Genomic DNA, 26,636 nt, shown 5'->3' with positions numbered 1-26,636 from the left:
CCAATGAAGTACTTCATTTACAGGGTGCTGTGGTGGTTGACATCAGAGGGGATGCAAAGTTGTATTGCTGAGTTGGGGCCACAGAGCGGATGGGACCCTGCACTGAGATTGGAGGGGAAAGCACTAGAGGAATCCAAATTCCACTTCTGTGGAATAATGGTTCTTCTTGGTAAATAAAGCCTAGCCTCTCTGAAGCAAGGGCCTTGTGATTACAGAACTTGGTTCCTGAAGGGGAAGAGCACAACTCAGGAGGATTGAGACTGTGCTTGGCCCAAACTACCTCATGCAGCTCTCTGGTTCTTAGACGTCAGCCAAATCAATTGACTTACATTTTGGCTTTCACTTTCCAAAATGCATACATTGGATGACACAATCTGTTATATTAGATTTACTCATATTTTATAGGAATATGGGAGCGTGTGAGCCAAATATTTTAGACACTTGAGATTTATGGCCAGTAATTAATCTTTTAAAATAATGAATTGCCACCAAAAAGGGGGGAAGAGTGCATTCTTTTCTCAAAAGGAATGGAAATAAAATCCACTCATTTGATGGGTGAATATTTTATCTCAAACACACACACACACACACACCACACACCACCAAAAAAAAAGCCCAAAATCTAAAATACCTCCTAGCATACAAGACTCATCTTCTACCAAACCACCATGGTGGGTTCGGCTGGCAGACAGTGAGTGTGTTCTCTCGTCTATACAAATCTTAGCAAACTGCAATAGGTCCTGTGCTAATGAAACCTGATAGTCTTGCACCAGGCTATTGCAGGAGGAATCCAGCTCTACAGTTGGCAGGATCTTACCGACACAAACAGGTACAGTCTGAAAGATGAGGATTCAGGGTGCAGAACACCACATTTTTCTATGCCTACTTAGCCTTTTGGGAGAAAAAAATGAGAAAAAAGTCCCTGGACTTGAAACTAAAAAAAAAAAAAAGCATAAGTGCCATCCCTTCATGTTTTCTGTTTCTCACTTTTGTTTATTTTCTGATTTAAGAACAAAGGGAGAGCCTGACGTGCATGCCTTTAATCCCAGCACTTGGAGGCAGAGGCAGGCAGATCTCTGTGAGTTCGAAGCCAGCCTGGTCTACCACAGCGAGTTCCAGGACAGCCTCCAAAGCAATTCAGAGAAACTCTGTCTCAAAAAACCACCATAAAAAATTTAAAGGAGGAATAATGTTTGTTTGCTTTATTGTTTTTAAGGAATAAGTCTATGTAGATGCCTGGCTGTATAATTTTCTTATTTGAGGAGGGACCGGGCAAGATCTGTAGCTTAGGCTGGCCCTGAACTCATGGCAACCTTAACATCCAGGCCTCTTTAGTGCTGGGGTTGCCTGACTGGAACTATCATGAGTAAGTCTATTGTAAGTCTAGTCTTTTGGGATCTGTTTATGCACCTAGACTCCTGGTGGCACTACAGGTCTCATTATCAGCATTTTGAAATGAAGATTCCTTCTTCTCAAAGTTAGTTTTTACTTATAGCCTACTGCTTCTTTTTTTTTTTTTCCTTTTTGAGTTTTACATAAAAATCTAGGGGAGTCCATTTTCACTGTTTTTTGTTTTGTTTTTTTTTCATGAAAGGAAACATTGGCTTTGCAGCCGGGAATTAAAAAGGGGGGGGCATTGGATTTGTTTTCCCTTCCTTTCTGCTAAAACCAAGACACACATTTTTCTTTCTGCACTGAGACCATCACCAGACTATCAGATAACCAGTTGGGTCCCGTAACCGAGCTATTTATAGTCTGTAAACATTTTTATGGTGACAATGGTGAATAAGAAGGCATTCTCTCCTATATACACAGGGTGCTGTATGATTTTTATTTTTTAATATTTCAAAGCAAAGTCCTTTTTTTTTTCCTGCGGTGAGAGCAAAGCATTTTAAATCTTTCCAGTGAGGACTTATGCCAATTATTTTTTTTAAATCACATATTAGGATGATCGTGAATTTTCAAATTATTCGGATGATGGGTTTTTATGATCTGTTTAAGTTACCACAGAGGCATTAAGAAATCAATGGGCTTATAAAGGTAGACAAAATTGTATTTCAAAATAGCATTTTCCTGAGTCTTGAAAACAAAGTGATTCTGAAAGAAAAGAAATACACAGAGCTTCTGCTTGGATGTGGTCTGGGTCACGCTTGCTGTCAGCCAAAGCAGGTCACATGACCGAGAGTGATGATGTCACTATGGAAGGCAAGCCTATTTCTCCCAAACGAAGTTACTGCAAGCTCCATGATAACAGATAAGATAAGCGCCTTCCATGAAAGATCAGGCAAATGAATTAGTCCACAGTAACTCAACCAGGATGATTAAGGGGACGTCTGTCCTTCAGTCTAGTGTGTTCTGGTCTCTATCCTACTTTCAAGATTTAAATTGCTTCCTCCTGTTATACAGTGTGAATTCACAATATAGTTTTAATATTTATTGTTTGCATAAGCACAAAGATAAAAGGGATAAGAATCCAAAAGAAAAGCACCATAGCAGAGCCTGTGAATAAAAGCATACCTGTAAAATCTGACCAACATGACTGCCCCGCCAACATGAGATGGACAAAGAGGGCACCTCGAGGCCTTACTGCAACTTGGTATGTCATGGCTGACTGATTTACAGGGGAGGCCTCAACTTTTCTGAAGAGAAAGGAGGAGAGGAAGGGAGGAGGTGGGGAGGGACCTGGAGGAGAGGAGGGAGGAGAGACAGTGCTCAGAGTGAGAGAAACTCTCACCTGCTACAATACAATACAACACAATAAAGTAGGAATAATATCCAGGCTATGCAAATAATAACAAAAAAAAGTACTAGAAAAACCAAAGTCATCCAATCACTATAATACTCCGAGGAATTGAATAGACTGTCCTCCAAGGAAGAAATACAGACATCCGGGAGATCTGTGACCCTTCAGGGACATGCAAATTGAAGCTGTTTTGAGAGTCTACCTTACCCCAGACAGAATGACCATCATCAAACAAACAAATAACAACAAACTCTGTCTAATAGGTTAGCAGCCTTTTTTGCTGTTGGGAGGTAATGGCTGCAGATACCGGAAGTCCACATTGATAATGAAAAAAACCGGAAATTAAAACTACCGTATGACTCAGCCGTACATCACTAGTGGGTGTGTACCTGAAGGACTTCAGTTCACAAAGACCAGAGACAGACATCCAGGGTTTTTTTTTTTTTCTGCACTATTTAGGAAGAAATGGAACCTGCTTAGTTGACCACCCATGGATGATGAATGCATTAAGAAAATGAGGCACCGTGGGATTTTAGTTAAGTCATGAAGGAGAGTGAAATCATTCCTGTTTTCATCAACCAGACATCATTTTAAGTGAAACCAGCCAAACGCAGAAAGTTCTGCATTTCCTCTTTATACGTGGAACTCAGACTTCAAGCAACGGCTGCATGTACTTGTATATACGTGTGGGCATAGGTCTTGAGAACGGGAAAAGGATTATGGGACAGGAAGAAGAGAACTTAATGTAAACAGAAAAGAGGGTGATGGAACTCCAGACCTCCCCCCACAAACAAGAGAATGAGACAAAGGAGAAGAGGCTACTAGAGGTGGAAAGGGGTACCTGTGCACGAAAATGCCATAACAAACCAATTTCTGCATGTGATAACCTAAAATACGCTTTAAGGTTTAAAAACGAGATCAAAAGAAAAAGTACTAGAAGCCGGGCGGTGGTGGCACACGCCTTTAATCCCAGCACTCGGGAGGCAGAGGCAGGCAGATCTCTGTGAGTTCGAGGCCAGGCTTGACCGACAGCCTCCAAAACAAAACAGAGAAACCCTGTCTCGTAAAACCAAAAAAAAAAAAAAAAAAAAAAAAAAAGAAAGAAAAAAAGAAAAAGTACTAGAATAAAAACGCCAGGAAGCAAAAATAACATCTTATTTTATATCACTGTCTGTTCGCGGTTGGAATCTACTTTCTCCCTATTTCATAGGTTTCACCACTCCTAACCCTGCCAGCACCAGGCTAATACAAAAGGTTCCAGGAAGCCTTTGGTAAGGGACCAAAGGAAATCACATGAAGAGAAACAGCAGCTGAATGGACTTCCAGGGCTCTGATGCTTGCTACTCCCTGCCGAAACGACAATGGATACAAAGTAAAAAAAAAAAAAAAATATATATATATATATATATATATATATATAGCTGACAAAAGAAGAAATCTGTAAGAAAGGACAAGAGGGAAGTCGAGCCATGGTAGCAACCCTGCTGCCCCGTGCATGCTGTCTCTCCAGAGGCCTCTTGTTGGCAAAGTCTGAACGGTTCTTTCTGTGGAAAATTTGACTTTTCCTTTGAAAACTAATTAATAAATCATATTTGGTTCCCCAGCCAACGCCTCCATCGGTTTACGTGTATGGTAAAGGGCAAGTTGAAAATAAAGTTTCAAGTTCTAAAAGTTTTGAAATCAACTTTTTTTTTTCCAGACAGAGTTTCTCTGTAGCTTTGGAGGCTGTCCTGGAACTCAATCTGTCCACCAGGCTGGCCTTGAGCTCACAGAGATCTGCCTGCCTCTGCCTCCCCGAGTGCTGGGATTAAAGGTGTGCGCCACCAACGCCCAGCTTGAAATCAACTTTTAAATACAATCAATTTCCCAGAAATTGTCAAATGTCACGGAAATATGAAGATCAAAGCACAGAAAAAAAATTATGATGCTTGGGAGGAAGAGTTTTTGTGCTATATATTTTTTAAAAAGCTCAAGTAAGATCTTGGAGTAAGGAGAGAGAGAGAGAGAAGAGAGAAAGAAGAGGGATGGAACAATGGAAACGCATTAAATGAAGTGGAGGATAAATCTGAGGACAGAGATTAGAGAGCAAAACTGACAGAGATGAGAAATAGAGCAAAAATAGGAAATTCAGACATTAGAATGTTCAATATTTGGATAATAGCTTGGAAAGTAAAACAAGATGTAAAGGGGGGAGAATCAGGCATAAAATTTGAAGATTTTTAGGCATAAAAGACATAGATTTGCCAGTTTAAAAGGCCAACTGGTCACCAGAAAATCCAACAAAACAAATGGCCACACCAATATCTGTCTCGTGAAACTTCAGACCCATAATCTTCCTGCAATGAACTCAGCACAGGAGCCTGACCCAACCAAAATAAAGAAATAAAAGAAAGAAAGAAAGAAAGAAAGAAAGAAAGAAAGAAATCATAATTAGAATGTTTTGCCCTTCTAAGAGAAGTAACTGGAGTTAAAAGGCAATACTTGCATAAGGGCCAAATGCAAATGAATTCGGTTTTGAAGTTTACATTGAACCAAACAACCTGTTGGTAGGGTATTTTAGGACTTATTTATTTATTTTATGTGCATTGGAGTTTTGCCTGTGTATATGTCTGTGAGGGTGTTGGGTCCCCTGAAACCGGAGTTACACACAGATGTGAACTGCCGTGTGGGTGCTGGGAATTGAACCTGGGTCCCCTAGAAGAGCAATTAGTGCTCTTAACAGATGAGCCATCCCTCCAGCAGCATTTTAGGACATTTTTACACACACACACACACAAGCACACAATTCAAAGTGTTTATTCCTACATTAAAAAAAAATTCAGGTCCTTGCAGAATGCCCTACACTGCGGTGAAGGCTTAAGCAGGAAAGAGGATGCGGTGAGGATGTTCTTCTAGAACAAGGAAGCCAAAGCCAAAGCCACCTCAGCAGATCTTCTGGAATCTTCAAAGGGGACTTCACGGGGTGGGGAGGGAGGAGGGAGGGTGACAGAACGGAGAAGGGAAGGGATGACTGGGGGAAGGCAGGGAATCTGTTAGACAGGAAGGGAGCACCGGGGAGGGCTGTGAAGGAGGGGCATGATGACGTGTATTCGAAAATACTACCAGGAGACTCGTCACTTTGTGTGTTATTATTTTTTTAAAAAATGAGAAGATGAAACCAACGTCCTACTTGGCCCAGATGAACATAACAAACGGTGATTCGGTTGGTCAGAGGGGCATCTGGGTTGGACTTATGGCTTGAAATGGTGGTGTTAGCTCCAGAGGAAACAAAATAAAGGTTAGGAAAGCCACGGCAGGGATCAGTTTGCTGCACGACTTTGCCCTGAATAGCACGGGCGGTTAGTGGTAATAGTGGAGCTGCTTACTGTTGTCTGCGCCTGCTTGAAGGATGGGTAGGCTATATTGGCAGGAAAGAAGGACAAAGCGATGCGTTTCCGTCTTGTATAGTGGGAAAAAAAAAAACCCGATGGGTGATGATGACTCGTGTCAGTTATGGTGTGCTCCGTCACTGGATGCTGTGGATAAGAGTTTCACCTTAGGAATTAGGGGCTACGCTGCGACCGCAGGACTGAGGGCGTGAAACTCTGGAAGGAAAGGGGAAGACCAGGGAGGCCAAGAGGTCCGAACGGTCCCTATAAGCACCCACGTGTGGTGTGGTGACAGCGGTGGCACCCGAGGACACAGCTGAGGGAAGCTACGGTCTTCACAGCTGGTCTCTGCTGATGGCCCAGGTATCTGGTAGATTTGGAAGGCCGTGAGTTGCATGGAAAGGCAGAAAGAGTTTAGGCTACTCTGTGGACCTCAGCGTTTCTTCCTCTTTCCCTCATATTGAAAATGAGTCTCCAAGAGCATTACTTATTTTATTTCTGCTCCCTGGACTCCAATTTCATCTCAATTCCTCTTTTTTTTTCCAACTCTTTCTCAAAATATGCAGGTGGAGACTTGGGGAAACTGTTCCCACCTTAATCCAGACCACACACTATAGACCGTATCAGTTTATCTCTTGACAGTCTGGCATGTGATGCGTATTTCTTAATCGCATTTAATTCCCAGAGACAAAAGTGAATTTGTGCTTCCACACGATATGAGCCCCTGCTAACACACAGACACACCAACCCTCATGTTCACATGGCCCTTTCTTTCTCTTGGGGTAACATTCTTGTTTAGCTGAGGCACATTCACTGTTCCATACCCTCAAGTTTATTTATTTTGTTTTATTGAGACAAGGTATTGCTATTTAGCTTGGCTGCAATGACACTGACTATGTAGACCACCATGGCTTCAAACTTGTAACAGCTGTCCTGAGTATTGGGAGTACAGGCAGGCACTACAACACCTGGTTCACACTCTTCAGTTTCAACACTTAGAAAACTAAGTATAATCACAGCCACTCTGGAAATCAGTATGGCGGTTTCTCAGGAAAATGGGAATGAGTCTACCTCAAGGTCCAGCAATTCCTCCCAGGACATATACCCAAAGAAAGCACATTCGTACAACAAGGGCATATATTCAACTATGTTCATAGCAGCATTATTTGTAATAGCCAGAACCTGGAAGCAACCTAGAAGCCTCTTCAACTGAAGAATGGATAGAGAAAATGTGGTACATCTACACAATGGAGTACTACTCCAGTCACAAAAAGACAAACATGGTATGTACTCACTCATATATGGATTTTAGGCATAGAGAAAAGGATTACCAGCCTACAATCCAAACCTCCAGAAGAGCTAATAAGCAAGGAGGATCCCAAGAGGAAAACACATGGTCCCCCGAAGAAGAGAAGAGGGGCAGTAACCCCTGAGCAAATTGGGAGCACGGGGAGGGGGAGGAGGGAGATGGGAGGGGGAGGAGAACGGGAGGGCTGGGATAGGGAGGAATGGAGGAGGGTGGGAAGGGAGATGTCTTGATGAGGGGACCAAATATAGGTTTGGGGAGAGGTCTGGCATGGAGAAGAGGGTGGGGGATTCACAGGGAAAACCCCAACTAGGAGTCTAGGCAGTGGTGGAGAGGCTGCCTTTGATGCCCTTCCCCTACAGCGAGGTTGATGACTACCTTGGTTGCCATTCCTAGACCCGGTAGCTGATCCAAGCAGAGACAGGCACCCACAGCTGAGCACTGAGCCATTCTCCCCGTGTCCAGTTGTGGAGACGGAGGAGAGATGACCAGATGAACCTGGACGGAGCTGGAGATACCCGCAGAGACAGTTGACCTGACCTAATGAGAGCATGCATACCCTGGTTGTAAAGCGGGGGGAATCAGCATTGGACCGAACCCGGCCCTCTTAATGTGGGTACCACCTGGGAGGCCAGGACAGTCTATGGAGCCCCTAGCAGTGGAGCCAGGATTTGTACCCGGGCTAAAGATAGACTTGGGGAGCCCATTCCCAACGGAGGGATGCTGTTGCAGCCCAGATGCAGAGAGGGGGCCCTGGGCCCTCCTCCAAATGATGTGATATATTTTGATGGTCCCCCGTGGAGGGTCTCACTGTCCCTGGGGGGTGGGGGGTGGGTAGATTGGGGGGGCTGGTGGGGATCATGGGAGGATGAGAGGGCGAGGGAATGGGGGAACAAATATGTAACTTTCTATAAAATAAATATTTAAAAAAAGAAAATTAAGGACAATCCACACACCTGAGTGATCTAGCGGAGGAATAGGAACGAGCAAGTATTGATATTTGACATTTGTATAAAATCAAATGACTTTTTTTTTTTTTGGTTTTTACGAGACAGGGTTTCTCTGTATTGTTTCGGAGGCTATCGGTCCAGCCCGGCCTCGAACTCACAGAGATCCGCCTGCCTCTGCCTCCCGAGTGCTGGGATTAAAGGCGTGCGCCAGCCACCACCGCCTGGCAATCAAATGACTTTTTATGATTGCTTAATCCACTTTTATAACCAATAAAATGATTGTATCTGGTAAATTGGACAATTAATGCCTCATCTGATTTGTGCAGTAGAAAACATTCAGTTTGGTGTGGCTTACAAGTATAACGACTCACCACAATAAAAATCATAATCAGGCTTCAACTAGTCCACAACCCTGGAGTTCCCTACTGGATGAAGTCAAGTCTAGAACTGTAAATCTTTCTCCTGGCTTTCTTCAGAGAGACCTAGGCTTATTTACCTAGATGACCATGTTCTGGGAAAGGGAACTAACTAGACCTGGGGAGACTCTCAGGTACGACTGTAAGCTCTCATTAACTTTTAGTGTCTCCAGATGTCACTGTGGGTCACCAGAGGAGGGGTTTATCGGATGGAATATTTGTTTGTTCAATCGTGTCTTTTATCTTGAGTCTGCCGTCCAGTGGGGCAACCCACAGGGTTACCTCAGGGTTATTTCCTCAGTTCTATCATTAATAGAATAGTTGTCTGAAGGGACTCAAAGAACTCCATACTAGTTTTCTGACTAATGCATGTACTTTCCTATCATGTTTAAAAACATTTCCCCACATTGGTCCAACGTAGTGTCTTCTAGAAATAGATTTAACAATACCAATTAAAATACATTAAAAAGAAAACCATGCCAAATGTTAAAATAAAGATGGAAGCAAAAAGGAACAATAAAAATTGCATGGGAAATTCCCGCCACAAGTTACTGTTTGCTCGCTGCGGGTGAACCCCAAGCCTGCTCTTGAGCATTAGCACAAACTGTTTTAGCCGTAGAAGACAAGATGGGTGTTTGGAAAAGGTGTGTCTGCTTTGGATGCTGAGACTCGGAAAAGTTCTGGGGAGGATGTTAGCTGTTGTTTATCTCTGCCACACCACAAACAGATTAGGTATTGTCCAAAGAGCGAAAAAGACACCGTATTCACAGCAGTGAAAACTGAACCTACGTCTTAGATACCTGAGAATCTTCAATGGTCTCTGGATGTCACAGTACCATTTGCTTCTGACGCTACAGTCACACACAAGAAAATCAGGTTTTATGCGTTATTTTAGTTCAAAAGTGTTGCGGGCACAGAAGATTATATAAGGGAAATAGCATTCAGACGCTAGATCAGATGTTGAGTTTTCTCGATTGAATTGGTTTGATCTGGATTTCCTCTAAAATCCACAATATAGCCTCCTGGGTATTTTTTTTTTGAGGAGATGGAAAACAAAAATCAAGAAATAGGTGTTACCATGTCAGCATGGACGCAAGTTCTCAAGTGGCAGAACACACAATTAGCTTTGGGCAAATCAAATATTTACACATTTTAAAAACTTTATATACATGATTGTAATGTGACTTTTAAAAACAGCAAATTTGGCTGGATAAGGGCTGATCTGTGACCTTGGTGAAGATTTTTCTTATTAATTTAATTTCTCTACACAAAAAATAAACATGTACTATCATATGCAACATATTTAAACATGTAACATATTTAAAAGGAAAGTTTTACATAATCAATATTGACACAATGTCACAGAATGCCAAAATTGTTCCAGCCTGTAATAGTACTTGTACCATTAACAAATATCAACAATGGATAAAAGCACTGTGGGAAAATTCAGTCTGAGATTCTGAATATCTGATAACATAAACGATTAAGAGATTCTAAATCAGTGAGCTAATAAAAACAAGACTCAGTGCCAAATCCAAGCAAATCTGTGAACATAAATACTCAAGATTCAGAAGAAGCCAAGTCTGTTCTACCCTAGTCTCTATTGTCCAGACAGGAGATCAATCATGACCATTCTCTGTACACTGTGGCAACTATGTATCTGCCCTCTGCCGAATGAAAATGTGAAGAAATTGCCATGGGCAACAGTTCTGTCAGTTGTAACAGAGGGTAAGTTTGACAACAGTCCTATCAACTGTAACCTATGGGGGGTAAGGTTGATAAATTCCACCGAAGCACATTAAAGTTTTCTGTATACTGATGTACATAAAAAACACAGTTAAGAGTTGATAAAATTGAAAAGAAAACACATTACATCGTAAGATATAATACATATTAACAGGCTATATTCTACAAATCAAAAACAGCATGAATTCAATAGAAAAGGAAAACATTGTATACTCAGTTCACAGAAAATGAAATGATCTAAACATACTGGAGGAAGCCAAAAATTGCTAATTAAAACTTTACTTTGAAGTCACCTTTGCCTAGTCGTATTTGAGAAGTGAATTGCTTGTTTTGTTTTGGAGAAAGGGTTTTCATATACTGTAAATGTCATTGAACTTTATTGAAGGCAATTGTGGGAAATACACACACACACACACACACACAAACACACACACACACAGTTGTGGGGAGACACACACACACACACACACACACACGGTTGTGGGGAGGGAGCGAGAACATGAAAGTTCGCACAACTGTTTGAATCAGCTTTCCTAGTTTGGGGAATTTATCATGTAAAATCAATTGAAGTGATGCTTTTAAACAAAGAGAAAAAGAATGGCAGTGTATCGGTAGGGAGCTGGCTAAGTATAAGGAAAAGAATGTCATTGCATGAAACGAAGGAGGAACACCAAGCTGATGTGGAATGAATTTGTGACTATAGTACCCAACTAATTCCTCAAAGAGAGATTAGGATGAAAAGAGGCATAAGCAAGAACACACATGTGTGAATACACATACGTTCTCATATGTGAGAATATATACATATTGATTGACAAGTACAAGCATGGCTAAGATACTTAGAAGTATTGGAAGTCTACCCCAAACTTGGAAAAGCATACAAAAATAACTCTCTCTAAGAAAGAGAACAGGCTGCCTGGGGGAGGGAGGAGCGAGAGCTGCCTTTTACATAATGCTCTTCTGCAAGAACTGAAAATTTAAATTCTCTGAATGAATGTTCATAAAAGTAAGATAGAAAAAATGCTTGCCATCTAGGTCAACTCATACTCGTGTTCCTACAACCTTCTACCCGGGGAGATATGTAGATAGATAGATAGATAGATATATAGATACATAGATAGATAGATAGATACATAGATAGGTAGATGTCTTCCTTCCTTCTTTCCTTTCTTCCTTTCTTTTTTCTTTCTTTGTCTTTCTTCCTTTCCTTCTTTCCTCCCTCCCTCCCCCCCTCTCTCTTTCTTTCTTTCCGAGACAGGGTGTCTCTGTGTTTTGGAGGTTGCCCTGGCACTTGCTCTGTAGACCAGGCTGACCTTGAACTCACAGAGAACCACCTGCCTCTGCCTCCCGAGTGGAGTGCTGGGATTAAAGATGTGTGCCGCCACCACACGTGAGATGCCTATTAGAGATAAGAATCTAACACGCATAAACACACTCATTTGGCCGATAAGCACCCATATTTTATTAAGGATATTTTCATATCTGGGAGTCTACTCAAAACTCAGAATGTTATTCAAGACTGAGCAGCTTCCAAGGGCCTTTCTGTCACGAGTGAGTGGCATGGAGCAGGCCTGATCAGTGTGCATTCTGTAAACAAACTCGGGGCACACACTTATTTACAAAGCTCCTTAATGAAGCCTCTGTATAAACCTAGTTAGAGGAAAAATGTCCATTGAGTCTCCAGAATGGAGTGACTGAGCTCAACAGCAGATCCTAATCCAGGGATAAAAGGAAGCAAAGACGCAGAAATAAAGTCCAGAACAGTTTCAGATCCACTGAGGCTGCATTTTTCTTTTAAGTGAGAGCGATCTTAGGTTCTCAAAACCAGTACTCAGTGAGGGCCAAGGAAAAGCTTTTTATATAGATCAGTCTACATCAGAAATGAAGCGTGAGACTTTGGACATCACATGTGTGACAGACTTTAAGGTTCTGTCCTTATCTATTCTTTACAAAGAAGAAAGAGACCAGGACATCATCAAAAGGAACATGGTCACCTTCTTCTCTTCCAGAGCCTATTTTTGTATTATTAAACACATTTGAGCGTAGGCTGAGAACGTGACATGGTAAGTTCCATTCCCATGCATTGAACCCTGAGATTTGTCATGGTAAATAATATTTCTGTTGTAAACTGGGCCAAAACTGAGGAGTAAAATTCTGAAATATTGGAGGGGTAAGCTTGAAAGTAATTCGCAAATTTAATCCAGGATGATAACAACTCTTTCCTATGGAGAATCCATTCACTGAAGATTTGGCTCTCAGACTCTTTAGATCCCATAGCTAATTCCTCAAAAATGGAATTTAGACTAGAAGAGATGAAAGAGAACTTAATCTATTTTCCTGAAAATATTGTCAAAGAAACTGAGACCCTGATAATTGCCTGATGTAACAGAAGAACAGTGTTGGATGAACCTGGGTTTGTGTCCATTTCAACGGACACTGAGAAGCTCATTAACCTTAAATGCGTTTCAGGGCTATCCTGGAATCCAGGGAGCTTATTGAGGAAAGTATTTTTTTTCCTCCCTTGAATTTCACCCTCATAAGTACAGCAGCTTCGGTGTGCTCATGTGAGTGTGTTGGGGGAGAGAGTGGAGTTTGTCACGCTGGAGAGGGAACTAGGAATGCTGACTTGTTTCCACGCATCTTCAAGTTTTGTGACAAAGCGTGAAGGAGAGGGATAGAGAGATGGCTTAACAGTTAAGAGCACCATTGTGCTCCTCCAGAGGGCCAGGGGTTTCATTCCCAGCATCCACACTTCAGCCGACAACTGTCTCCCTCCAGTCTCTGGGGATGCGACGCCCTCTTGTGGCCTGGGAAGGCACCACGGGGAACACAGGCAGTCTTCCTGCTTACGCGCAGGCATAACACTCATACAACTAAAGTAAATAAATATTACCTTTTAAATAAACGAAATAAGCTGGGTCAAAGTAACCTCCTCTTTCAGTATGTGTCTGGTCAGAAGTCTGTACTCTGTGAGCAAGCATCCCGGCTCAATTTTCTCATCAGTGAAATGGCACCAATCACTTTCAAACCAGGTTTACTTAGGTGTTCTCAGGCACCGGGATTCTGAGAACAGGAATGTCATCGTGCAACAGGGATGCCAGTAAACTTGCTGTGTATAGGCAACAGTGGAACATTTAATAAGCGTGGCTAATAACACCCCTGTTATTTCCATATGCTTCTTCTGAGCAGGTGAGGAAACCAAAGGTGTAGAAAAGGGAATTGAAATGATATAAAAAAGTTATTTTAGAGCTTGGGCTAGTAGCATGTGTGTGTAATGCTAGCTCTTAGGTGGTGGAGGCAGAAGGATTTAGAGTTCAAGGCCAGCTTTACCAGGATGAGTTCCAGGTTGGCCTGGGCTACAATCCAGTCAAAAATAAAACCAATCAACAGCCACTAAAAAAGCTGCCACAATAATATGCCTGGGGACACGTCTAAAGAGACACCCGTCTTGCCGCATTTAGCATTATAAATACCTACCTTTTGCTCAAAAAGGAAATACATTATTTCCAATAGTAGTGAATATAGGACCGAGGAGTTCACTAGATGAAACAGGTGGTACCTACTGTAGTCACTGGATACTGTACTAAGTAATTTTTCAAATCCAGGGCATCTAAAAGTTTAATTCAGACCTTGGAAGACAGAGGACGGGCGAGGGTTAAGAATGAAACATAAGTCAGTGGAAACAAACTTGTCTTTCTGAGTATGGCAAAGCATCACGCATCTTTGTGAGATTTCTTGGGGGGGGAAACAGAGTCAAGAGAAAAGAGTTGCGGGAAAGGTGAAGGATAGGAGAAACGCTGACCTCACCCCTTACACTGAGTGTGTGGGTTTTAATTTCAGTCTTGCTCTCAGATCTGGGGAAGTCTGACTGCAGAGCAGGGCGGAGATTTAAAGTTTCAAAAGGGCAGAGGTGCGCCTTCTTTAAAAAAAAAAGTGACTGGAGTTTAAACTCTGTTTATCATGTGCAGCAGACTCAGCCTGGAGCTCAGGGAGAAGTCATCTTCAGTTTCTCAGATTCTCCGGAGAAAGGGTACTGGTGAGGTGATCCCAGAGCTTCGGAGAGGACGCCTTGGTCATGAACAGCAAGGTCAGGTCCTGTCCCTCACTCTAGGTACTGTCCAGTTTCGCCAATCCTTCTGTGAAAGCCTGGTGAGCATTTCTTCCTACGCGAAGCTTCTCTGCAGGCTGTCAGTGCTCTTTAGGACCTCAGGGAAACCCGAGCGAGCGTTTCTGGCTTTAGGACCCAGGAACTCTGAGGCAGCCTGGCTTTAGATGCCTTGGAGCACAGCACCACCTACTTATAGAAGCATCCCGAGCCTTAGCTTGTCTGCATCTCTCCATCGGAAAGTGCGCTGGCCACATCCCTTCAGCCTCTGGGCAGTGTCCCGTCTCCCCCAGCGCGGGCAGGGAGAAACCTCAGCTGGGAAGTGGTGGTGGAAAGAGCCCGGGGAGCAGCGTCTGGACCCGGACACCGAGAGGAGGAGAGCAGCGGACGCCCCTCGCCCTGGAATCGCTCTCGCGGGCAGGCGGAGACCCAGCATCCCAGCGCTTGCGGTCGCGCTCGCCCAGCTGCGCGCTCCTGCCAGGCGCCGCCAGCCCCGTGGACCCTCGGGGTCCGCGGACCTTTCTGCAGCCGGCGGGATCCCAGGGCTGCCAAGAGCTCCCGGCGGGTGTTGGCAAACTTTTTTTTTCTTCCCGAGCCCACGTGCTGACCAAACAGCCCGGCTCGCTTCCCGAGCCTGGGATGGAGCGCCGCGCCTAGGCACGCCGCCGTGCAGCCCGAGACACGCGCGCACGGTAGGCGATCCACACCTGGTGCAGCGGCGGCGCGGGGAGAGCCCAACCCGGGGTGCGAGGGGCACCAGAGCGCCCCTTTAAAGCCCTGCGCTCGCTCGGGCGCTCGGAAGAGAGAGCCCTTTCTTCCGCAGAGCCCGCACAACGCCCTTTCCCCAGGGTCAGAAGCCACTGAGCCGCGGAGGTTGCTAATTCACTGATTGTAATCACCTTCCTCTCCTAGTTGCACGCAGCTGTGCCATCTGCGTTAGTTAAACTGCTCCGTGGCTCGTGCCAGTGAGTTCGCGTCCTCCCTCCCCCCTTTCTTTAAACCGAGAGGCGCGAAGGTACAGGTACCTCCTCTGGGTTCTCTTGGTGCCCTGTCTACCCTGCTTCTCTTTTCCCCCAGTCTCCCAGGTTCAACGCGGAGGGAGGGATGCTCGGCGGCGGCGAGCCAAACTGACCATTGCAACTCCAGGGCCAGTGGCATCGATCTGGGAGTCCTCCCCAGGAGCGCGACCCACACTGTCTCCTCGTAGGAGCCCCGCGTTTCCTCGACTTTGAGAGGCGTCTCTCCCCAGCCCGACCGTCCAGATGCGTTTTTGCCTCTTCTCTTTTGCCCTCATCATTCTGAACTGTATGGATTACAGCCAGTGCCAAGGCAACCGATGGAGGCGCAATAAGCGAGGTGGGTCGCTCTCGGCCCAAGGTGCGTGGGGTTCCTGAGTGGGTGGGGATGTTGGGAGTGCTCGTTCATATCTAGACTTTGGGGACTTGGGGGACAGGGCTGTGCTATGAACCCCAGTTCTCGCGTGGGCTACAACCGCCCACTCTCAGGGGTCTCAGTGCTTGGCAGAAGGCTTTCTCCCGCCCCTGGTAGGCACGGCAGAGTCGGGTGAGCTGGGCTTCTCTCCCGCAAGCGCTCCGGGACTCATCCATGCCGTCTCTCTTGAACTCTTCCTTAGATCATATTTCTTACGTGGCATCCATTTTTTTCTAGTTTTCTCCTTTTGTCTTCTTAACCATCTTCCTCGAAGTCCAAGTGTGTTTAATTTCCCAACCCACGTGCGCCCTATATCCTGCCCCAGATAGCTTTAGAAATGGTCTGGCACGGGGTGTGTGTATGGGGGTGGGGGCGGTTTTGGGGAGGAACGTCAAGTTGTTCCGTAGAACCTGAGTTGCCAAGGAAAGAGCAACATTGTTCTCCCTTTCTGGAACCCGAGAGGAGATGGGAACTTAATGAATTAAGTAGCAACTCCTGCGCCTGCTTTCTCCGGAGTTCTCCCCTGCAGCGCGAATGTTTTTAGAAATAGACCAACGCTGCCTGGTTTGTTTGCTTTCTCAAAGTGGCGACTTCGGAGAAGGGTTTTTGTCCTCAGTGTGAAATTCACTTGGCTTTTTACATGCTTGCTTCTCCTTCACGTGTGTGAGCTGTGGAGGCAGATGGAAGCCTCCAGAAAAGATTGCAGAGAATTCGACTGTAGTGTGCTCATATTTCTGTATTCCTGTCTTCCAGTCCTTCTGGGGGCGGTGGCTGAGCCAAATGCATTTTGGAACATGTGCAGTCAGATACAACGTAGTCCTCTGGAGGGACTTAAACATAAACCACACAGGCATAGCGATGAAGTACCAGCGTAGTGTTCTCCTCACGCAGCAGCTTCTTGTTAGTAGCCGAGGAGAGTCAGTTTGGTCTTTTATGCAGTTAGAATCTCTCATGACGTTTGTAGACCTTGATTTTTGTTTTTGCGGGTTATAAACGTCTCAATTTCTGGTAGGATAAGAACTCTGGCCCTGCAGCTAGTTTTGAAGGCATTTATATTATTGTCACTATTGTTGTTGTTATTAATGACATTTTGGGGGGCATTAAGCTGTCCTCGTGAACTGAAGAGCTTGGCCTGTTCCAGAGCAAATCTTGGGGTCACTGATGATGTGTGACTATTGAAGAACCAGATTTTAGTTGTTGATATGTATATCTGGCTTATTAAAAAGGGACACACATGACCAACCCCATGCCTTTAATTTATCTACCTCATTTCTGACATTTGGAAAATAAGAAAAAGTTCTTATTTTCAGAGATTACTGCATATAAAAAATGTAAGGGAGAAGCCCCTCCCCAAAGGCTGTAAGAGTTTCATGCTGTGATACCTGTTTTTGAAAAGTGGCTCTCCACCTGACCTCTTCCGATGGCTTCCTTTCTCCATGCTGTTATTATATTTCTAGGCATTCTTTGGTGGAGCTGGCAAATTTTTATTATACTCTGTTCCAAAGAGTTTGGAGAAGCTACCCCCCATACACACACTTTTGAAAACTGGAATTGCAATCAGTTGCATTGAAGACATCGAAGTGCACAACATTTGCAACATACAGAAGTGCCTGAAGCTCCTCGGCACATTCTTGATTATTATGTAGCTTACTAATTCAGTGACTGGATTTCTGATTCACGCGGCTGCCCCTGTGGCTGAGTGGTGAAGAATTAAGCACATTGTCTGAGAACTTAAATGCTGAGCTGAAGGGAATTGCAGCACTCCTGCGGCCAAAAGTGATACTGCATGCATTTATTTCTCCTCTAGGGGCTATCTCTGAGGCTCTCTCTCTGCCTGTGCTCTGCTTCTGGGGTATCCGAGTCAGAATCTATTTTGTTTCAGAGCTTGCTTTAGCAAAATCACTTGTAGCAATTGCCATCTACAGTCCCAAGCTCTCTAACATTAAAAAAAACCCGGTTAGAAAGCATGCAGCGGGTAACTGGTGCCAAATCAACCTTGTCATTTCACAAAGTTTGAAGGCTTTTCAAGTACATGTCGATCGGTACGACTGTTTTAAAAATGCCTATCAAAGTGCGTTTCTGGCTTTCTTCTCTCCCTCAACAGATGTCTTTTTCTGAATCCCAAGTTTATGCCTAGAATAACTACAGTTTTTTAAAGTGACCATACTATCTGTGCCAACAAAGGGCGCACTGTGTTTTTAATTAAAAGTGGAACTACTTGAAGGCTGGCTAGACAGTGCAGGGTCATAGTAGCCTTTCTGCCCTGCAAGGAAGCTTAAGGACTGTATTGTGAGAACACTGAAATGAAGAGAGATCTGACTCAAGTTGTGTGAATTGTCCCTCTTCACAAACTTAAGCTGGTTTTAATTGATCTCATGTCCACTGATTGATCCTACACCAATTGTTGTGGGTATCAAACAATTGCCTTTTTCCAAAGGAGATTGATTTAATTTTTTTTTGTGAATGCCTGACTACCAGCCAAATCGTGTCTGGAGTGACAGTTGACATGTTAGAGCCTATTGTGGTACCAACATTTCCCTTTGCCCCTTTGTTTTGCATAGTGGCAGTTAAATATTACCTTCTAGGGAAAAAAAAGTGATTACTACTTTAAAAAAGGCATTGTAGCATAACAGATGAGTTGTTTCCTTGGCTTTGTGCTGTGATGCAGGCTGCAATGGCACCAGGATTGGTTAGGCTTGCCCCTGAGACCTGATTTTTCTGCCTTTTTTTTTCTTTTCCGTAGTCCATCTGCAAATAATCAAACCTTCACTGTGGCACATTCTCAGAACTCCTCTGGCATTATGTTTAGTCTGCTCCATGATCTCAGATGCTCCTTAATATCATTTTCTTAATGAAATAAAATCCTTGGCAGAGATCAGATCATTTAGTCGGTTAAAATCAATTGCATCCAGTCTGAAGCAGAGAACAAATGTATCATTTAGCCCTATGTTTCATTTCAAAGATAGCCAGAGGACTGAGAAAATAAAATAGTGACCATGTCAACTTGGGGACAGAACTTTGTCCCGTGAAGACCATCATAGATTGCCTCTAGACTTTCCTCGCTTTATTTCATAAAAGCACATTTGATGGTCACTAATAGGGTCTAAATGAAATAATTCTGTTAGTTAGGCACAAACACAATGCTGAGAATGCATATGTTTGTAGAAGGGATACATGCCAATATTTTGGAAGACTGATTGGCAACTCATGTTTTGTTTGCATGGAAAGTGGCCACACTTGTCAGCCCCTCCATGCCTCTTCATTCAGTATGGAGGCCCTACTAGCTGCTGTTCACCATTGCTGTCTGAATATGCCTCGGGTTCTTATGATTTATCTGTATCCTCAAATGGGGTTCTTTAGTTTTATTTATGTACTTTATGGGGTTGAGGGTAAGCCACCTTTTCAGCTGGATTACTGAAAGTGCAAAACAGAACTCTACTGTGGCCTCTCAGAATTTCTTGAGCCTGGAATGTGGTGACAGTCTCCTACCTCTTCCACTCTGCGGATCCGAGTGGTTATAGCAAAGTCGGGGATGTACATGGAGAAGAGACTTCTCAGAGCTCTTGAAAGCAGCCAGGCTTAGGGACCTGTGGCTTGTGTTGGCACTCCAAGTGCTGTTGCTTGTAGCCTTTTCTCTCAGCAGCTTCCAGTTCCTCCCTCCATAGCATCTTGTGTTCACAAAATTGCATTTGGCTTCTTCTACAAAGATGAAGTGCGTATCACAAACAGTGTGGTGTGTTTCTGGCAGCGGAAGGTTGGGGAAAAAGATAAACAATTTCCCTTTGACTGTCTAAAGCCAAATTAATTTGTTTGTCATTTATAATTTAATGAAGAGATTTGGAGGTATTTGTTTTTCATAAGTACTTTTTAATAATGGCTTACTTCTTCCAGTATCCTTTCAAAACACAAACTAGCACATGGAACATATTAACCTACACTTAAAAGCTTCAAAATACATTTCGTATGCATGCTGACTTTTCGGAGTTCCAAAGTAGTACAGAAAAGTTGATGTGATGTTTAGCTTTCAACATAAACATGCCCTCTCTTTTCTTCACTCATCTGTCTTCCCATTGGCGGCTCTTGCTCCCAGCATTATAGCATCAGTTTTTCTGGCTAGAGTTTTAACCAGCACAGGGAGGTCAAACGATTTCTGCACAAACACCAACATCTTATTTGCCACTGACATTTGGACGCAGTTCAGAAGAGGTGATGTTCTCTTAGCCTTCCATTTAATTCTGGCTTACTTTATGTGCTCTTAAAACCAAACCTGAGTAGAATCCAATATTTGCAGCGATCATAAGTTGGAAATGACACTTTTAATTCCTTAATGCAAAAACTACCTCTTGATTTATTCAGGGACTGGCCAGCTCGTAGATTACTCAGGCTACTTATGCTTTCATTTCTTTTATTTCAACTGACTGCCTTATGCTCCCCTCCCCCCCACCAGTCTTTCTGGATACAGTCACTCTTATCATCCGAGTCCAGGAAATCGATGACAAAAACCTTCCCTATAATGCTTGGTCAACACTCCACTGAAAAGAAGTGGCTAGCTTTGGGATGATAATGAAGTTTAAACTTTGTGTGCTTCTCAAGATGTCATGAGGGTCATTACCCCACCCTCTCATTACCAGTAGCAAGTTAAGGGTTAATCACTAGAGGAAGACAGTATCGTATTCTCAGCTGGAGCAAACGTCCAAGATGCTGATTGTGATCCTGAAGTGCATAGGCAAATAATATGTATATGTGTATCATAACGAAGGTGTGTATGTGTGCATGTTTTCTGTATGTGTGAAGAGAGCACAGTAGAAAAGGTTTGGTAATGGAGATTTCGCTGTTCATAAGTAGCATGGTTTATTTTAACCGTTTTTTTTCTCTTGTCTTTCATTTCATTTGCTTTTGCTGATCTTTTAGGATGCAAAGACCAGGATCATGGTAGGGTGATGAATTGAGGGTGTTATTTCTCTCCCAAGGCCCACCTCACCTCTGTTCTCTCTTTTGGGACCCTTCCGTTGGGCTCTTTAGGTATGCCGTAGTGCTGCTAACCCAAGGTTTTGTTATAAATTATTATTTTTTTTATAGCGAATGCACACACAACAACGGGCTCTGCTATAGCCTTCCCACTCAGATGTGTCGTCACACTGTGTTCATCTTGCGCCCCTCCAACTGGCTTTTTCTGTCCCTTCCTGCCTTGCTAGCCACAGGCTTCTCAGACAGTGGCCCCTCCGCCCTGTGTCACATGTATTCCCTTGCCTTGCCTGGTTCCCTGACCTCCCTTGTCACCTCACCGTCCAGTTGTCCCTCCCTCACCTGCCTCCCCTTCCTTGAGCGGCTCCGTAATCTTTTTTTTTTTTTTTTTTGGTTTTTATGAGACAGGGTTTCTCTGTATTGTTTCGGAGGCTATCGGTCCAGCCCGGCCTCGAACTCACAGAGATCCATCTGCCTCTGCCTCCCAAGTGCTAGGATTAAAGGCGTGCACCACCACCGCCCGGCGCGGCTTGGTAATCTTGTAGGCTCCATTCACTTGGCAGGTGGTCACAGTCTGGCTTCCCTCCCACCCTTCGCCTGAGAGAATTTTCTAGTCAAGGCTGTTGGACTTTGCTTTAACAGTAGCTTCAGGTTAACAGTAAAGCGTGTGTGTGTGTGTGTGTGTGTGTGTGTGTGTACGGGTGTTTTGCCTACATGTATGTTTGTGTGCTACGTATGCAACTGGTGCCTAGTACCTGGTGACCAGCAATGCGGGTATCCCAAGACTGAGTTACATACAGTTGTGAGCCACCGTGTGGGTGTTGGCAATTGGACCCTGGTCCTCCGGAAGAGCAGTGAGTACTCTTAGCTACTGAGCCATCTCAGAAGCTTGGAAAAAGTTCCCTTGATAGCCAGTCATGTTCTGTCCTTTCCTGGTGACATCATTTTGATCCTCCATTACTCATCTCTCAGGAGATACCCTGTTGTCTTTTTCCCTGATGAGGGTTTTCTCCTTTTACCTAGTGATACCGCAATGTAGGTTTTTGGCTTTGGTTTTTCTCTCCATTCCTGTTTGTTAGTTCTTATTCAGAATTGATGGAACCTAGTATTACTCACTTTTATTCTCCTTATTTCCCTCCTATCCCTGTAACTTCAACTCTTGACTTCCAAAAGCAGTCTTTGACTTTAGTTCTCAAGTTTTCAACTTAAGCTTCGGATTACATCAGAGTCTGACTTCCCAACAACTAGGAATAATACTCGGTTAGATGCTTTATGTAAACTTGAACTTGACAACTTATTTCCTCCTCATGACTCTCCCCTGGATATGTGCCCTTTGCTTATGTTCCTGGTTTCCACTCATGGGGTTTCTGTGCGTTAAGACTCTGATCCTTGTTCTTGCTTTGGCATTTCTGTTACCTTCCAAAATTTTCACTATAGTTGAAGCTACCCTTTATTGTAGAGCAGTCGCCCTCAACCTTCTCAGTGCTGTGATCCTTTAACACAGTTCTTCAAGCTGTAATTTTGCTACTCTTATGAATAGTGATGTTAATATATGTGATTTCTGATGGTCTTAGGAGACCCCTGTGAAAGGGTCATTCAACCCCCGAAAGGGTTGCCACCCATAGGATGAGAACTGCTGTTGTAGAGTATGCCTTAGATATATTTATGTTTAGTTAAGTACATCTTTTCTATTTCCAAACGTATTTCCTCTCTTGGTCTTCATGGTTTCCTTATTTAACAGCATCTCTGTCTTCTGTACTCCATCCTTTAGAATGATGTCAAAAGTACATCATCCTCAGCCACAGATCTACTCAGATTCTTTGCTCATAAACCCCAAACTGTCCAGCCTCTATCTTACCCGTAGAGTCAACGTCAATCTCTCTTACATGGTAGTCAGTGTTCTCCCCTTCTGATTGAAGCCTGTTCCCAGCCTCCTCCCAAAACACCACATAGGTTAACTGCATCGAGTCACTTCACTTACCTTGTTGGGTGTGTTAGGTTACCCAGTTAAGATGTCATTGCCTCTGGGAAGCCATCGTGAAAGCACTTGTTTGCCTTTCCTGAGGCCCAATAGCATTATCCCTGTATAATTTCTTAGCTTTTCATGCTAACCCTAATTGGTTCTTATTTGCTTCCTTATTCTGGTTATTTTGCTGTGGGAGCCATCCTACTTTGAGCTTTAGATCAGCGTTATGGTATTGCCACCTTAACAATCCTTGCTGTCCCCATCAGAGTCTTCACTGTACAAATTGTCATTAAACAAATAGATACCAAATAGATTTCATTGTCTGCTCCTAGGAAATTTTGGCGACTTAACATTTTAACATAGTGTTTTGCGTATAGGTGAAGCCTGAATGCTTAACTGCTGGTTGTAGTACCGTCATATGCTGTGGATGTCTAAGCATCCCAGCCATCATGCATTGTAAGGTTCCGAGATGCACATTATGCCAGTGCCTGCCTATCATTTCAGTGATAGGCTTTCCTAAGTGGCTTTTAACTAGGGGGCAGGGTAGGGAAATCTCTGGGACAGGCATGCCTGCATTTCTAAAACCACTTCTCTTAGAAAAAGGGGCAAAATGGACTTGTATACCCTGGATAATTTATTCATATGAATGAGTAAATCATCAAGGAGAAATTAAATGAAAGATATATTGTTTAAAATACATTTGTACCAAATACCTTTATTTTTATACTTGAGCTTTGACATAATACTTTCATGAAATCATGGTTCTGAGAGACACGGGTATGTTCATTCGTGTATGAAGTCAAGTTCTTCCATACATGTGAAGAGGCTAGGTAGAGTTTGATGAGGTAATTCCTTTCAGAATCCTGGCATTTCATTGTGTTGTGGAGGTGGGGCGTGCCTGATAAGGAAGATGAGCCGCTTAGTAAGATGATATATGAATTTTAAAGCTAGTAGTCAAGAAGAAGATGAGTAGAACTAAACTCTAACACTTCTGAATTAATTGGCATTTCTCACACCTGGTAGGATATATCTTTATGTAAATATTTACTAAAAAAATTAGAAGACATTTTAAAATTTTGATCCAAAAGGTTTTTAGACCGCGGACATTTACTAGTCTAAACATGTACCACAATTCATAATTATGCTAATAAAGAGTTGATATTAAATAAATGGAAATTAAGGGTAGAGTAACTAAGGGACCATAACTATGTTGTAGTAAAAATTTGCATAATTGATATGTTTTCACCATTCCAGTAATTATAGCAACTTCATATTTCTAATACTCCAAGAGTCAGAACCTGTGATTATGAGTATATGTTTATATTTATGCTTGCATTTGTCTATATGCATGCATTTGTGGTGGTATGTAATTTATAGGTATGCATGCATTGTAATCAGAATAATCAAAAAAGAGTAGAGAAACCTATCAGAATATTTATACTTTTTAACTCCAAAATATAGCAGAACTAATTAGAGATAGCTTTTCTTAACTTGTCATTTGAGGAAAACAATTATAATTTGCCTGAAGCCATTCCATGTTTATGATATTTTGATAAAAGGAATACTTATCAAAGAGAGATTTGCTTGCTCAGCACATTTCCCTTGAGAAGAAGTGGTTAATTTGGGATTCAAAAGGGCGGCAACGGCTTTTGTATGCTTCCTGAAATTAAAAGAAAACTTGGCTCCTGTGGGGGCATGGAGGACAATGTAGATCTAGACCTTTCCCTAAAGTGTCTAAGTGGTCCAGGCTTCAACTCTTCCCTTTCATAGTTGAAGGAAGGTTGATTAATTGCACAGTGGAGAACCTTTCTTAATGAACATGGTGTCTAATGGCTGCTTCAAAATGATGTGAATTTTGTTTTTTAAAAGGATTTATTTTATGTGTGGGTTTCAGCCGTTCACTAGGGGGGACACCTACCATAAGGCCACACCAGAAGCCACTTAAGTTATTTTCTTTGGCACAGTCTCCTTCCTCAAAGAGAATAATTCCACCTTCCTAGTGAGTGCAGATTCCCTTCCTGAGAGAACACACCTCTACCTAACACCCCCTTCATTTGTCTGTAGACAGATGAGAAGCAGTGCCCATGCAAAGAGTTCTATTCCCTGGGTACGAAACGCCCATAGTGATAATCAATTTCCACAATTTTTAGCCGTGCACAGATGTTAGTTTGTGTGTTGGTTGCCTCACTGTCTTGTGTCAGCTTCTGGTATGGAAAAAGTAAGACTTAAAGGAGTCTGTTCTTCTCTGAGGGAGTAACACTAAAACCATCACAGTTAACACAACTGGATTGAAAAACAGAAGATAGTTGATAATTTTACATAAATCTAGAGAGCTTGTAAAACATGCTAAGCATAAAGCAATCTGTTAAAACCTCCAATGATCCAATTTCCTCCCAGTAACAAGGATTATACCATTCTGTTCATTTCTGTCCACAGAGAGATAGTTACAGTGATGTGAATCTGTTGCAGTTTCCAGCCAATGATATGCAGCAGCATTATGACATATGATGGTATGACTGGATGCATCAGGCTGTCAGTCTATGGAATGCGTAGAGCTAGGGTCTGGCACGCACGCATTCTGGAGAGGGGTGCTTATGCTAGACCCTAGCTTCTATACCGGCATAGTAAGTGAGTTTTGTACCACATGGCTTTTGTCCCTTACCCGTTGCCAAGGAAGTACAGCCTCTGAACCACCACACCTCAGCAAGGAAAACGTATAGGCCAATAGAGGGCACACTTTGCATTCTTTTCCTGCTTTGTTCTTAAGTTTCTGTAGGATTTATACCTATGCGGTTCCTTAGCAGCCCTGCTCTGCTTCCTCTATCGAGGCTGTGATTATCTTGATGCCATTGATAGAGGGACAAAAGCAATGAGTACCCAAGGCTTTAACTCGTCCCAAGCGCTGCTGGCCTTGGTTTCCTCATCTTCTCTCCAGAAAGGCAGTCTGAACCGACCTCACAGTTTCAATGCCTCTGATGTGGATATTAAAGTGAGAAATTGTCTTAGTTTGCAGTTAGACACCAGCTTCTATACAATCTTAGAAAAATTTCCACTTAAAAATAATATTTAAGTTCCAACTGCCCCAAGTAATTGTGCCAGACTTTGTTGACTCTTCATGGGAGCCCTTACCTGTGAGGATAAGTGGGCTGGGGGAGAGGTAGGGGGGGGGATGGAGGTGGGGTGGTGGGGAGAACTGTGGTTGGGAAGTAAAATGAAATTTAAGAGAATAAATACATTATAAAAATATTACCTAATTTTTTCCATTAAAGTGCATGCTTAAAAGTTTAAACTCTTCATGAAGTTTGGAGTTGCTCAGAGGACTCCAAATCCACGTTTCTCTTAAATCTTTACAGCAGGATCTATCACTACACACGCACGCCTCACATTTTAGTGCTTAAAACAGTTACCTTATTTGAAAATACAAAATTTACCTTTTTCAAAAAATGTGCCTTCCCCATCTTGTACAATAAAATCTAACTCGAGGTTTACAGACCTGTTACTTCATTTTTTTTTTCTCATCACATGTGTTCAACACACCCTCCTGGTATTCAAAGCTAGCTTTTTAATGTAGAAGGATTTGTGCCGAGTCAGTGTTAACCTTCATGGTTAGCCCACGCTTTTTGGCTTTACCTCATTGGGG

The 26,636-nt window shown here is 43.1% G+C and overlaps 1 protein-coding gene across 8 annotated transcripts in view; it reads left to right on the top strand.

The window, feature by feature from the left end:
- The first annotated feature begins 13,996 nt into the window (after positions 1-13,996).
- Rspo2 (R-spondin 2) overlaps positions 13,997-26,636 on the top strand; it is a 137,972-nt gene continuing 125,332 nt past the window's right edge. Inside the window, exons 1-2 of one of the 8 annotated variants that reach the window (XM_021228711.2) lie at positions 13,997-15,326; positions 15,712-16,011. In XM_021228711.2, the coding sequence (XP_021084370.2) occupies positions 15,897-16,011 (115 nt within the window). In that variant the 5' untranslated portion in view covers positions 13,997-15,326; positions 15,712-15,896. The remainder of the gene's footprint in view (positions 15,327-15,711; positions 16,012-26,636) is intronic. The other 7 variants (XM_021228709.2, XM_021228714.2, XM_021228712.2 and 4 more) reach the window with 7 other exon arrangements.

This window comes from Mesocricetus auratus, unplaced genomic scaffold (assembly GCF_017639785.1).
Source record: "Mesocricetus auratus isolate SY011 unplaced genomic scaffold, BCM_Maur_2.0 Super-Scaffold_100023, whole genome shotgun sequence".
In the NCBI taxonomy this organism is placed as follows: Eukaryota; Metazoa; Chordata; class Mammalia; order Rodentia; family Cricetidae; genus Mesocricetus; species Mesocricetus auratus.
The sequence above is the reverse complement of the archived record's forward strand: the minus strand, read 5'-3'. Positions and strand labels throughout refer to the sequence as shown.